At 35.5% G+C, this 14,241-nt stretch overlaps 1 protein-coding gene across 1 annotated transcript in view; it reads left to right on the forward strand.

Annotated features, from left to right (window-relative positions):
- The window catches only part of LOC107592121 (eukaryotic translation initiation factor 3 subunit H-A), a 76,319-nt gene that overhangs the window by 57,967 nt on the left and 4,111 nt on the right, over positions 1 to 14,241 (forward strand). Inside the window, exons 5-6 of the mRNA XM_016281506.1 lie at positions 3,272 to 3,421; positions 9,504 to 9,624. Coding sequence (XP_016136992.1) covers positions 3,272 to 3,421; positions 9,504 to 9,624 — 271 coding nt within the window. The remainder of the gene's footprint in view (positions 1 to 3,271; positions 3,422 to 9,503; positions 9,625 to 14,241) is intronic.

A 14,241-nucleotide genomic window follows, 5' to 3' on the forward strand; every position in this document is an offset into this window, starting at 1 on the left:
GCACTTTCACTCTCTGACAGCAGATGGCGCTAAACTGCAGAAATAATAATAATAATAATGATAAATTTTAATGCAGCCGTTACCCCGGAAACCCTGTAAACAAAGCAGCTGCACTACTTTCTGTTTCTGAATCATGTTTAAATGATTTAAACAGCCATTCAGATTTGTGTATTTGCTATGATGTTCATCACAGCGCCAAATACTTAAATATTTAGACTTAATAGGCTATTTATTTTCTAACTTTTTTTACATTTTAATCTGGACTGCAACATGCCCTAGATATTGTTTGAAAGTGTTTTGATTCTCTATTGTTCGGTCACACTTTACATTAGGGCTTCATTAGTTAACATAAACTGCCAATGAAAAATTCTTCTGAACATTCATTAAGTGTTAGGTATTCCAATATTTAATAACAGTTTGTTAAAATCGAAAGTTGCAGCTGTGTTATTTAATGAGCTAACATGAACTAAGACTTGTATTTTTTAAACAAAGATTAATAACTTCTGTAGCAAGTGTAGCTATTGCTCATTGTGAATGTTAATGCATTAACTAAGGTTAACTAATGAGGTCTTATTGTAAAGTGATACCTATTGGTCTTTATAGTTCTTTTGCACTTTAATCTGTGTAAAACTTTTAACTTTATAAATTTTTCTGTATTGCTTTATTGCATTTAAATGTTCAGTTATTTTTGTTATAAGAAAAAGTTATCAAACCTGTTATACTGTATTATGACAGCACTTTTTTAAAACTAAATTTCAATATCGTGATAATATCGTATACCGTGATAAAAGCATTAGCAATTAATCGCAACATGAAAATTTGATACCGGCATATCCCTAATGCGGCGTCAGATGCCAAAAGCTCCATCATTACTCTGTCATTCCATTTTTACTTTCACTTTCTGAGTTTGCACGTTGCTTATGTGATATCCATTGGCTCGCCTTCATGGTTTAAAACAGAAATATTTCCAACATTGCGACGCAAGCAATTACCCCCCCATCGAAAATGTACCGAACCGTGACGCCACTGTTGAACCGAACCGTGAATTTTGTGAACCGTTACACCCCTCATTATTATTATTTAATTATTTCCATGCTTTTGTTTTTTATATAACAAAACAAAAAGAAATTGATATTTTTTTTCTAACTGACGTCTGCAAATATCTGTATTCACTCGGAAACATGTCAGATTAAAGATGTAAAATGGGTTGCACTGGTTCATGTTGACATCAAACATGTTCCTATGGCTTGCTTTCACGCTCTCAGGCTGGCGCTCATCATTGCACTCTGCTTCTTGAATATTCAACTAGTTAAGAGGAGCAACACTATTGATTATGAAAATAAGCCTCTATTTTGAACATAGTGGGTCATCGTGAATGATGCATACAGATCGCTTGTCAGATTCATAGAGAATATCAATCTGAATCTGTGCTCAGGGTCTGTGCGGCAGCGCTATATCGATATTCCTCAAATATTCTTCTGCTCCTCCATAGTTTTCTGCAACTCTGCTTGAATTGCAGAACATACCGACTCATTGAAATGACAGATCGTGGCCCGGGCCAGAGGGTCCAGTGCCCCTCTTAACTGCTGTAGAGATGAGATGACACAAGTGCTCATCTAAAAGACAGATTGCCATTTATACCTGGTAATAACGTGTGTCTCATTCAACTGCATTGATTGAATCGAGGGGAGGGTCTCTGTGTTCATGTCTACTTATTGCATCAGTGTGTGATGTATGTTAAGAGAGCATAAAAAGCATGCACACTGCTTCTCAAATTGTAATCTCACTGCAAACATGTTGTTTCGAACATAGATTCATTTAATTTAGATATTCCACAATTCCAAATGGTTTTGATGTGAATCATTATTTTCTTTTTAACGATTAAACACTTATTTAAGTGCAATAGATGATTGACGTAAGTAGGCAGTCTTTTGGTTTTGTCTGGGATGCATCAAGACGCATTAGCATTTAGAAAAGAAATTAGAAGTACTTCAAATGTGCTTAGTATTTATGTTCCGTGTTTTGAATGATCAGATCGTAAAACATTTTGGACCCTGTTTACTGCTGTGTTTATTACTGGATGTTGGATGTTAATGTGGTAGATTAGATTTAGACACTTTTTTTTTTTCCTTCTTAAAATAATAGAGCACACGGTATTCAAAATGTAACCAGTAGTGATGAGGTCATTTTAATATCTGCAAACTGAACTGTGATTTGTCGTCTTAAAGCTATTTAGCTGTTTATAGTTGCCTTCACATTGTACACCTGACATAATTATTCTGATGTTTCACTTATGTCAACGTCTTTATTTTATTTATTTATATTTCTTCGTACAAAAGTTTAACAAGATGGTATTGAGTGGTATTGACGACACAACTATACATTTATTTATGTATATTATATTTATTTATTGCAAAAGATTATCAATATGGAAAGTGGTATCAAGGGCACAAAAACTTTTCATTTATTTTTTTATATTTATACTGTATATATGTATGTGTGTGTGTGTGTATGTATATATATATATATATATATATTTCTTTCAAAAGATTAACAAGATGGGAAGTGGTTTTGGGGGCAAAAAGAAAACATTCATACATACATACATAGAAAGTGGTAGTGAGGACACAAACAAAAACAGTTCAAAAATGTTGGGTCTGCAAATTTTTATGAATTTGAAAATTCTCTTCTGCTCACCAAGGCTGCATTTTATTTGATCAAAAATACAGTAAAACAATATTCTAAAATATTATTGCAATTTAAAATAACTGTTTTCTATTTTAATATATTGTACAATATAATTTATTCCTGTGATGCAAAGCTGAATTTTCAGCATCATTACGCCAGTCTTCAGTGTCGATATGATCCTGATGATCCATTTTTTTCTATTTTGTATAATAAAAAATCCAAAAAACATTAAGTTTACAAGTGAGTGTGGATCCTGCTTTTTTCATTTGAAGTAATTATATTTACTGATCTACACATGCTAAGTTTTGGTTGAGTGCAGTGATTTCACATTTTTGATGCAGCTTAATAATTTTTGTGGAAACCGTGATGCTTTTTTCAGAATTATTTGGCGAATAGAAAGTTTCAAAGAACAGCATTCATTTGAAATCTTTTGTAACATTCTAAATGTCTCTTTTTGATCAATTAAATGCATCTTTGCTGAAAAAAAAAGTATTCATTTATTTTAAAAAGTATATTTTGAACAGTAGTATTGTATTTTCTTAATAAATATTTTGGTATTGATACAGTTTCTCTGATTTCTCAGGCTGAAGAAGGCTTGCGTTGGCTATGAGCACATGCTTGAGGAAGTCCCCATCGTCATCAAGAACTCTCATCTCATAAACGTGCTCCTGTTGGATCTGCAAGAGAAGAGTATGGTGGCTGACAAGCACGAGCTGCTCAATCTGTCAAGCAGGTCAGGATCACCCCTGCCCTGAACTCTGTGTTCAATGCTCTCATTTTGGGAAAAAGATTTGTCATTTGCTGATTCATCTCGTCAATCCGTGTCTTTTAAGCCTCTCTGCCATGGCTCAGTTTCGCCCAGGAAGTTGACCGAGGAAATGCATCAAATAAATGCTTTTCTTTCTATTAATCAAAGAATCATGAAAAACAAAAATATGTTTTTTTCAATGAAAATATGAAGCAGCACAGCTGTTTTCAACATTAATAATTATCAGAATTGTTTTTTGAGCTGCAGATCAGCAAATGATAATGATTTCTGAAGGATCATGTGACACTGAAGACTGGAGTAATGATGCTGAAAATTAGGGCTGTCAAAATGGCTGAAAAACTAAATTCAATTTTTTTTTTTACTTAAATATTATCATAATTCGAATTATATTCGAATTTAAAATGCATAATTTCAGTTGGGGTGTTTTTTCAAATAAATGCTTTTCTTTCTATTAATCAAAGAATCATGAAAAACAAAAATATGTTTTTTTCAATGAAAATATGAAGCAGCACAGCTGTTTTCAACATTAATAATTATCAGAATTGTTTTTTGAGCTGCAGATCAGCAAATGATAATGATTTCTGAAGGATCATGTGACACTGAAGACTGGAGTAATGATGCTGAAAATTAGGGCTGTCAAAATGGCTGAAAAACTAAATTCAATTTTTTTTTTTACTTAAATATTATCATAATTCGAATTATATTCGAATTTAAAATGCATAATTTCAGTTGCGGTGAAGAAAAGCTTTTGGCTTCCCTCCTGAGGCCACAAGAGGGCGCATTGAGCAAAATATTTCTAATGCACGTTTATTCAAAGCATCAGGTTAATACTACTATCTGTGAAAAAAAGTGTTTAAAATGTTTATAAACCAATTATAATTAAGTTGTATAAACAACACTTAACAAAACGGCATCATGTATGTATGCATAGTTTAAAGGGGTCCTATTATGCTTTTTCAACTTTAGTTAGTCTGTAATGTTGCTGTTTGAGCATAAAAAAGATCTGCAAAGTTACAAAGCTCAAAGTCCAATTCAAAAGGAGATATTTTATTTAACAGAAATCATTTTCAAAAACTACAACGAACGACTCGTTTGGACTACAAAGCATATTTTCCGGGATTTGTGATATCATAAATACCGACGAATGGGACGAGACCTGGTTGAGCTGCACTAGAGAAGGCAACGAGTGTTATCACTATGTCGGAGACTCGCTAGCTTTCTCAAGGTAGAAGAACTTAGAGTGGTTACAATCATCCGGGTTTAAATCGTGCTCAAATTGATTTGATTTTGACGCAATATTTACACTGAAGCTCGCAGGCGGCTATGGTAAGGGGCATGGCATTTCCCGACCAGGTGCCGAGTGCTGCCAATCACAACACACACTGGCCCAATTAACCAATCACAGCACACACTGGCCCAGCTAACCAATCACAACACACACTGGCCCAGCTAACCAATCACAACACACACTGGCCCAGCTAACCAATCACAACACACACTGGCCCAGCTAACCAATCACAGCACATTTCGTATTTCAGAAGGCGGGCCTTCATTTGATACAGGAACTATTCGAGCCGTTCATGCCAGACTGGGGAGAGAGGTGTTGTAATAATGTAAAATATGTTTTTCGAAAAATCTAGTATGAGAGCCTGTTCTAGTACACCCCCAAAACAAAATCAAGACTTTGTAAAAGAGCATAATAGGACCTTTTTAATACAAAGAGCCGAACACCAATCACAGAGTACATTTTTCATTTAAAAACACGAGCTGTAGTGGGATGGGGAAAAAACCTGCCATAAAGTCTCGAAAAATGTTTTTTCAAAGTTGAACTTGCATTAATTTTGCATGGCTTTCTAAACATGCGGCTCTTTTGTGCGAGACGCGAGTGCAATGGTGAAAGATGTCCCTCTAGAAAATGCGCAAATATGCATTGCGTTCTGTGTGAACGGCTTGGTTTCAGTTTTGACGTAAACCAGATCTTCTTCGCATTGATGTTCTCTTTTCTCGCGATATTTGTAATTAACAACGCAGCAGCGCCGCATCTAGTGGCTTCAACTGGATAGGCTAAGAAAAACATTATAATGCAGTGACACTTACATTGTCATCGCATCTCCTGCAATTGATGTTCTCTTTTCTCGCGATATTTGTAATTAACAACGCAGCAGCGCCGCATCTAGTGGCTTCAACTGGATAGGCTAAGAAAAACATTATAATGCAGTGACACTTACATTGTCATCGCATCTCGTGCGCCACTGATAAGGCTGCCTCCTTAACGGACACCTAAAATTCAAGTGCAACGTTTTTGCATTTGAAGGTGGATTTTTATTTTAAATTCGACGAATATTCGAAATTCAAATTTTTTTGACTGCTCTTCTGAAAATTCAGCTTTGCATCAAAGGAATAAAGTGCATTTGAAAATATATTAAAATAGAAAATAATTATTTTAAATCATTTTTCACATTACTGTTTAACTACATTAAACAATTGACCCAAACTTTTGAACAGTAGTGTCTTCTTGTATATTTAGTGTTGAAAGCATGCCTTGATTATTTTTAAACTGGATTTTAACAGCAGTGTAATAGTTGTGTGTTAGACACATTGAGGCTACAGGGGCTGTTTGGTTCCTCTGATTGAAAAGAAATCAGAGCATAAAGATAAACACCAAGATGTTGCATCAAAAGGGTGGAAAACATGATGATGTTTTAGCTATATCACCCAAATCTGATTTACATTACACATTGATCTCTTTTATTTCAAAAGAGTATGAAATATCACTTCTTTTTTTTCTCTGATTGGTCCTCTTTAATGAAGGTAGGAACTGGAAATGTAATTTTTCTGACTGTTTATGCTCCCCCAGCAGATGCAGCTGTTCAGGCCCCTCTTCCGAATCAGACTAATTGATAGACTAAACACTTGGGATGTGAGCAGGTGTTTTGCTCTTTATAGTTAATGCTTTATGAGTCGGCACAATCTTTGCCATTTTGAGTAAGTCTTTCTTTTGTAATTCAGAACATCCCAGGAGTTAGTGGGTTTAATAGGCCCTGCTGGTGAAATCATTCAGCCTTCCCATCAGCACTCAGATAATGATAATGTATTCAGCATGTAATTTCGGTCGTCTCGTGTACAGATATGCCCTTTCCTTTCTTGGCAAATACCAATAGGTCTATAGAGCAGATGTGTCACTCCAAAAACACAGAGACTTGAAAGCATGTAATGATGAATGTTAGAGGAATGAAAATTGTCCTCATTTGCTTGCACATAATGTCATTTCAAAGTGCTGCTTTTTCCTGTGAAACAGAGGAAGACTGTGCCGGTCACTTTTTTTTTCTGTGCAATTACAATGAAATGTGGGCTAAAGGGTGCAAAGGTGCTCGTTCACTAGATTCTGTGTCTTCTGAAGCCATACAATAGCTTAAAAGTAAGTCAAACTCCTTGGTGCATTCGTCGAATGTAGTTCTTTTTGATTTGTGAACCAAACATTGCTTGTTGGTTGGATCTTTTCATTGAGTTGGTTGATCCAGTTCACCCTGAATGATTGGCTGATTTGCTCACAATGGATAACAGCTCACTAGAGGAGCAATCAGTGATTTAATGGATTAAATTGTGGTATTTTACGCACACAAAGCTTTCGTAGGACTTCAGAAGTGTTGGAATGTAGCGCATGAGTCATATAAACCATTTTTAGGATATTTCTATGGTGCTTTTGCTTCCTTTTTGAAGTGTCTTCAATCACTGTTATTTATTTTGAAAGAGTGGCTAAGATGTTCTGTTTCACAGAAGAAAGAGTCAAAGAAAGGTTTGGAATTACATTAGATGACTTCTGTTCTATACTGTAAAAAAAAAAAATTTTAATCCAAGATGTAGGTGACTTTATTTTTTCAGGAGACGATTTTTAGCTGAAACCATGGTCCTCATTCATAAAATGCTAGTCACTTTGAGAGTCATCAAAAGCATATACATCAAGACAAAATTAATACATGGCTCCTGATGATATATTTAAGTCTTATGAAGCGAAACGATCAGTCTGTGCAAGAAACTGACGCATCATGCATATGGATTCGTTTCAGTTATGCAGTAATTTAAGGATGCATTTGTTAAAGCGACTTTCAGAAATATGTTCTGGTCAAGCTCAGATGCATGAACTTTATTATTGATAATGAATAGTTACAATTTACAAGCGTAAGTAAATGGTAATAGTGGTTTCCCTCCAAAATGATGTCACTTCCTGGAGGACGATGCAGTTTAAATTGGCTTTTAAACGGGCTAGAAAGTGATATCGAGGAGGCTGGAAACCCCAAAAGTCATCACTGTTGTTATTGTTAACTAAAACCTATTATAAAGTTTTCATTCATTGACAAGACTTAAAAATCTTAAAATTGCAAATGTTGCAATTGAACTGAATTTTCTGAAATAAAAATAAATTAAATGGCAAAAAAAGACAAAAGCGCACATTTCATAATTAAACTGTAAATAAAAAATTCAAAGCTAAATCAAAATATTCAACAATGCTATAATAGTGTATAGACAATACAAAAATAACACTGCTATAAGTTAAACAATTAAAACCGTATTCCCAAGAAAGTTTTGTTTGAAACTGTTCTAATTCCGATATGAAGAAACTCTGAGAGTGTTTCTTAATAAATTCCCAGATTTTCATGTTAGACTTAAGTGCAGCACCTGGGGACATGACAAAAATGACATGCAGTCAAACCTAAAGAGTGAAATTATTTAAAAAGTCTCCCTTATGTTCACTTAATAGTTATATGGCGATAAAAGAAAACTAACGTAATTGTTGACATTATGAATTTAGTATTTTATCAAGTTTATATGATGGGACATGAAAATGTGCTGCATACAAGGAATGACCCGTACCATAAATGGCTGACAAGACTCTCTGCCTGAGATAAAACCGGTCAATAGATGGTTATTTAGGGTTCAGGAGGACCGTCTAATTTACAATCCTTACCCGCTTCAGATTCATAATTTTGCCAGGCTGACAGATCAGCCAAAATGCCCTTGACATTTTCAGGTTTTTTGTATTATAGGCATTGAGTAAACATGAGTTCTGAGCACCACCTGAAAACAGAAAGAGGAGCGTGGACGCTTCTGGGTTCATTTTGTATGGAGTTGTTTTATGTCTGACCTTGTGTAAGTAAAACAGGATCATTTGAAGAGAGGCCACCCTTGAAATCAGATAACGCCAAACCCTATTTTTCAAGTCGCTCCATGATAACATGTTGTCACGCTAAGAATATGACGGAAGCGGTGCACATTTGTCAAAGTTTGTTTCTGTTTTTGTTCTCTACCTTGGAGAGCTTGCTCTTCCTAGACAGAAATGCTCTGGCTATAGTAAATCAGAAAAATTGAAAAATCTGTGATGGTCTTGGGCTGAAAACTGAGTTTACAGATGTTAACTAAAGAGAAAGCACCTCAGTGGAAAATGTCAATTAGTTTGAAATGCCTGGATAAAATACAAAAGGCTTTAAAGGGATAGTTCATCCGAAATGACATATCCGTTTGACGTGTGTGTGATCCAAAAGGAGATATTTCACAGAATGTCCAAGTCAACTTTTCCATATGAAAGTGAATGAGGCTCCAAAAATGAGGAAAACCCTATAGAAATGGCCTGTATAATGTGTGCATTATATTTTCAAGATGAGGAACGGGCAAAAATGTAAAGGTAAAATGTCATTTTTTTGCCCTAAAAGTATCAACAACTGAGCATTATAATAATGTTTTTCAAACAGGTTTCCCGAAAAGGAACGGAAGTCATATGAGTTTAGAACAGAGCCGATCTATCAGGCGAAGGTTTAGTTGGAGATACTTGGTGGCCCCCTCGCAAATCAGCACATGCTACAATTAGACGTCTCCCTCATCCATGTAAATTCAAAGCAGATAGTCATCCTTATCAGGCACATCATGCTACTGTCATCTTGGGTTTTTAATTGAGTGGAGGATCACTGTGGAGCAATTACGCTTTGATGTGCAGTCAGCCGTTTATTACCAACTTTGTTTGACTAAACTATCTGTCAATCTGTTGCCATAGTAACCACCTGGAAAAGAGCCTTCAACTGTTGATGGACCGCGTGGACGGCATGAGCCAAGAAATTGTCAAGTACAATTCATACTGCCGCAACCTCAGCAAACAGCAGCAGCAGAAGCAACAGGTACATTTGCTTTCTCTTGTCTGTTTCTTCCTCAATGGCGTCGATCTGATGCGCCGTCACTCCCTCTTTAATTGGCTTTTTAAAGTGCATACTGCAGTGCCATTTCAGCCCGAGTTGTTGTTTAGAGTGGCTGAAATGTCTAATTAGATGCCTGAGAATAAGAGCGCAGGTCCAGAAGAGGTTGATTGGATGCACACGCACTCTTGAAGGAAATGCAGGGACTTTGATATTAATGCTTTGTGTTTGAAAACTGCTTTTCGTAATCAATACTTTTGAAAGTAAAACCAACAAAGCCAGTGCAAGATGAAGTCCGCATCATGCATATGGATTCGTTTCAGTTATGCAGTAATTTAAGGATGCATTTGTTTTTTTTTTTCTTTTTTTTTTTTTTCTTTTTTGTAGTTTGACAGCATCAGAAATTTTGCCTTGACAACAAAATGAAATACAATAAGCTGAAGTACTAAAATTACAAAAAATAAAACTCAAATAAAAAAAATACAAGTAGCTAGAAATAAAAGACAAAATTAAAAATGACTACAAATGTACTAACTTAAACAAAATTACTGACTTAAACTAAAATGAAACCTGAAAATATAAAAATATAAGCTAATTAAAAATCTTGATAAATACTGTAATTGCATATTCATAATGCTAAAATAACACCGCTATAAAATTATCAATTAAAACTGTATTCCCAAGAAAAAAATTAAATAGAAATGTAAAAAAAAAAAACTAGTAAAAATTACAAAAGCACATAAAAATGCTAAAACTAAAATGAAACATGATAAAAAATTGATAAATACTATAGTAGTTTATACTTAATACTAAAATAGCACTATAAAATGATCAATCAAAACTTTATTATTTTCTCTAATTGAAATGTGAAGAAAAACTTTTAATCAGATTTTCCACCCTCATTCACTTTCATTGGATGGAAAAGAGCACATGAGTCTACTTAAAGGGGTCATATGATGCGATTTCAAGTTTTCCTTTCTCTTTGGAGTGTTACAAGCTGTTCGGGAATAGATAAGATCCCTGAAGTTGCAAAGACTAAAGTCTCAAACCTAAAGAGATATTCTTTATAAAAGTTAAGACTCGTCCACGCCCTCAGTGGAAAATGTCAATTTTCCACTGAAAATTTGCTTTTTGATCCTTAAACCGCATAAACACATTTCATTACACCAAATACACCAAATAATGTTATTTTTTAGCAACGTCATATGATCCCTTTAACTTCTCCTTTTGGGTTAAAGTCGTGGTTGGTTTTGAAATGGCTTCATGGTGCGTAAATGATTTTATTTTTGTGAAATATAGAATTTTTTCTCTACGCCTTTTGCCTGTTGCTCTTGCCTCATTAGCACTTTGAAAAACTTATAAAAGTTAAGACTCGTCCACGCCCTCCTAAAACGCCTCGTTTAAACACGCCCCCACATGTCTACGTCACTGTGTGGGAAGATTTGCATAATGCCGCCCAAATGTTCACGCAAAGAAAGAAGGTGTAACTTTTATTCTCGCTGTAGTATTGTTGTAGAGACACTGTGTGTTTCATTGCGAAAGTGAAACTGTCCAAAAGAGGACACGACTAGAAATCAGTGGTTAAGTTGTATTTACAACACTGTTCCAGAACAGTACAACCCAAATATTCAGATGTGTGCAGCGTATTTTATGGAGGACTGTTTCCCGATCCTGGGAGAGTAGACTACAATGCCGACTTTTCAGACTCACAGACTGTAAGTACATTTTCACATTTTTAAAGTATTTGCCACTGATGATTCAAATGTGAGTTTTGAGCAGTGCAGAGTAGCACTTGTTGTTTGTCGTTTCTCCAATCACAAATGCAGACATGGTTTTATGTTTACGCAGCACGATACGCAACGCTACTCGTAAAAAGACAGTATAAGTCATTATAATCAGTAATTATGTCCTCACTGGATGCAACAAATGCCTCGTTTGTAATGGGCTTTACTGGTTTTGTCTCGTCGCGCCGGGAGATGGCGTCACAGTATGGTAAGGGGCGTAACATTTCTGTCACACACTTGAGGTATTTACACCAAATAATGTTATTTTTTAGCAACGTCATATGATCCCTTTAACTTCTCCTTTTGGGTTAAAGTCGTGGTTGGTTTTGAAATGGCTTCATGGTGCGTAAATGATTTTATTTTTGTGAAATATAGAATTTTTTCTCTACGCCTTTTGCCTGTTGCTCTTGCCTCATTAGCACTTTGAAAAACATTGCTTTCTTCCAGAACAAAACACACACTGCAGTCAGGGGGATGTTTCTCCAGTGAGACTTCAGTGTTTATTAGACCATTAGCACTTCATGTTTGACAGGATGGTTGATCCTTTCAAAGAAATGTAAAGGGTGCACTCAAACGGCGCCGTAAATGAGGCCAGACCCCAGCGACTTGGTCACGATCAGGTCGCCACAACGGCTCCTATATCAAGCACGCTGAAATCTGCCGTAATTACTGTTGTCATCGATCATATCCTTCCTGTCTCCGCCTCCACACAGCCCCGCGCGCGCCGGTCCCCAGGTGAAACATATAAACCAAATGACCCGCATCCATCACTATTTAATATCAAAGAGAATTGCCGCTGTGTTGGCAGTTTGCATTCCTAAATCATATGCCTAATTTCAACAGAAATGGCCGGTATCCTCAACGGTGACATAAGTCGCACCAACTCAAATAGGATATGAATTCCTCTCATCTTTTTTTCCATGAAAATACCATACATTAAAATTTGATCTACTGCACCTTTAAAAAAAATGCCTGAATGGTCGAGCTTGACAAAACTAGGGCAAATCGAGGACTTGTCAAGCTGTGCTGTTTGCAGTTTCAGATATGTCAGATCAACCTGCCTTAAGGGGTACATTGACGTAATGACACTGCTGTATTGTCTGCACTCTAGCTAGCGGTGGGCGGCATGTCACGTTAACAGTCTGTGTGTATAGTGATTGAGTTCTTTTTTTTTTTCTTTTTTTTCTTGTAATGCAGAATTTTTGATAAACCTGTGGATTAAACAAAAAGCTGCTTCAGATAACTTTATATGAATATTTATTTGTTATAAATTTATAAATATTTATTTTATTTTTATAATATTTATTTAGCTTTTTATTTCACAAATATTATTATTTTTTATTAATTATCCTTTTTGTTCTACTTTTTATCTCTATTTATTTATATTTCACTTCCTGTTTTTCTTTATTCTTTATATTTATTTTCTTCTATTCTTTATTTCATTTCTTTGTTCTTTTTTATTTTTCTCTATTTTCTCCATTTTATTCATTCCTGTTTGTTATTTGTATTTTATTTAGTTTATCCTTTCATTCTTTTATTCTCCTTTTTTGTATTTCTTATTTGTACCTTTTTAAATTATTTTATTAGTAGTTTTCTCTTCATGTATTTCTTTTTATTTATCTTTTTAATATTTTTATTTTATTTTATTTCCCTGTTGTTCTCGTATTTTTGTCGTAGAATTTCTTTTTCTCCTCTATTTATCTTTTTAATTATCTATACCCTTTTATTAATTTTTATTTAGTTAGCTTTGTCATTTCAGTGTTCTCGTATTTCTTTTTATTTATTTGATTTTGCTTTATTTCCTTTCTATGCATTTATGTTTAAGTATTCTTTATTTCTTTAAATGTATTTATTTAGTTTTAATTTTCTCATTTTTTATTTGTTTGTTTTTTCTGTAATTTCTGTTTTTATTTATCCATTCCCTTTATTTACTTATTTATTTTTGGATCTAGACTTTATTTGGGACTTAAAGGGGTCCTATTATGCTCTTTTACGAAGTCTTGATTTTGTTTTGGGGGTGTACTAGAACATGCTCTCATGCTTGGTGGTTCGAAAAATTCATTATTTTTCACATAATTTACATTATTAAAATACCTTTCTCCCCAGCCTGGCACAAACGGATCGATTAGTTCCGGCTTTGATGAAGGCCCGCCTTCCGAAAAACAAAATGTGTTGTGATTGGTTAGCTGTCCCAGTGCGTTGTGATTGGCGAACAGCTTAGACGGTGTTTCAGTACTGCCACGCCCCCTTGCTCCGTCTTTCAACAAAAGCTTTTGGCGAATCCGGCACTGTACTCCCTCATGTTGTGGAAGCTGTCCTCAGTAAAATGCGCAGCACACAATAGCAAATTGGGGTTATAATGCTCAGGGACAGAGTTAAAAAATAAATTGCAACCACTGTTTCCTGACATCATCTGCTTTCGGAAGCCCAAACAAAGACGTTTGGGCACGGAGGTGAAAAACAGCGTTTCAGGTGGTCGCACACCGGACGAGAAGCGCAGTGTCGCTTCGCGCCACGTCTTTAAAATTCAAATACATTATTTTCTATGAGTGTAGGCACACCGGCGGAGACGTTCGGCCTCTGTCCGGGGCACCCAGCTACGTTGTGTTGTACTTGTAAGAATTGTCCTGGACCAGCGGTTCTCAATTCCAGTCCTCGCGTACCCCCGCTCTGCATGTTTTGCACGTCTCTCTTTCTTAACACACCTGATGCACATCATCATCTCGTTAGAAGTGAGCTCCGTGCATGAACTGTGTTCCGATTGACATGGTCCCTACACAGTGTCCATTGCTCCCTACTCCCTGAGCAGGGGAAATCC

The sequence above is a fragment of the Sinocyclocheilus grahami genome, unplaced genomic scaffold (assembly GCF_001515645.1).
Source record: "Sinocyclocheilus grahami isolate Dianchi unplaced genomic scaffold, SAMN03320097.WGS_v1.1 scaffold150.1, whole genome shotgun sequence".
Classification (NCBI taxonomy): domain Eukaryota; kingdom Metazoa; phylum Chordata; class Actinopteri; order Cypriniformes; family Cyprinidae; genus Sinocyclocheilus; species Sinocyclocheilus grahami.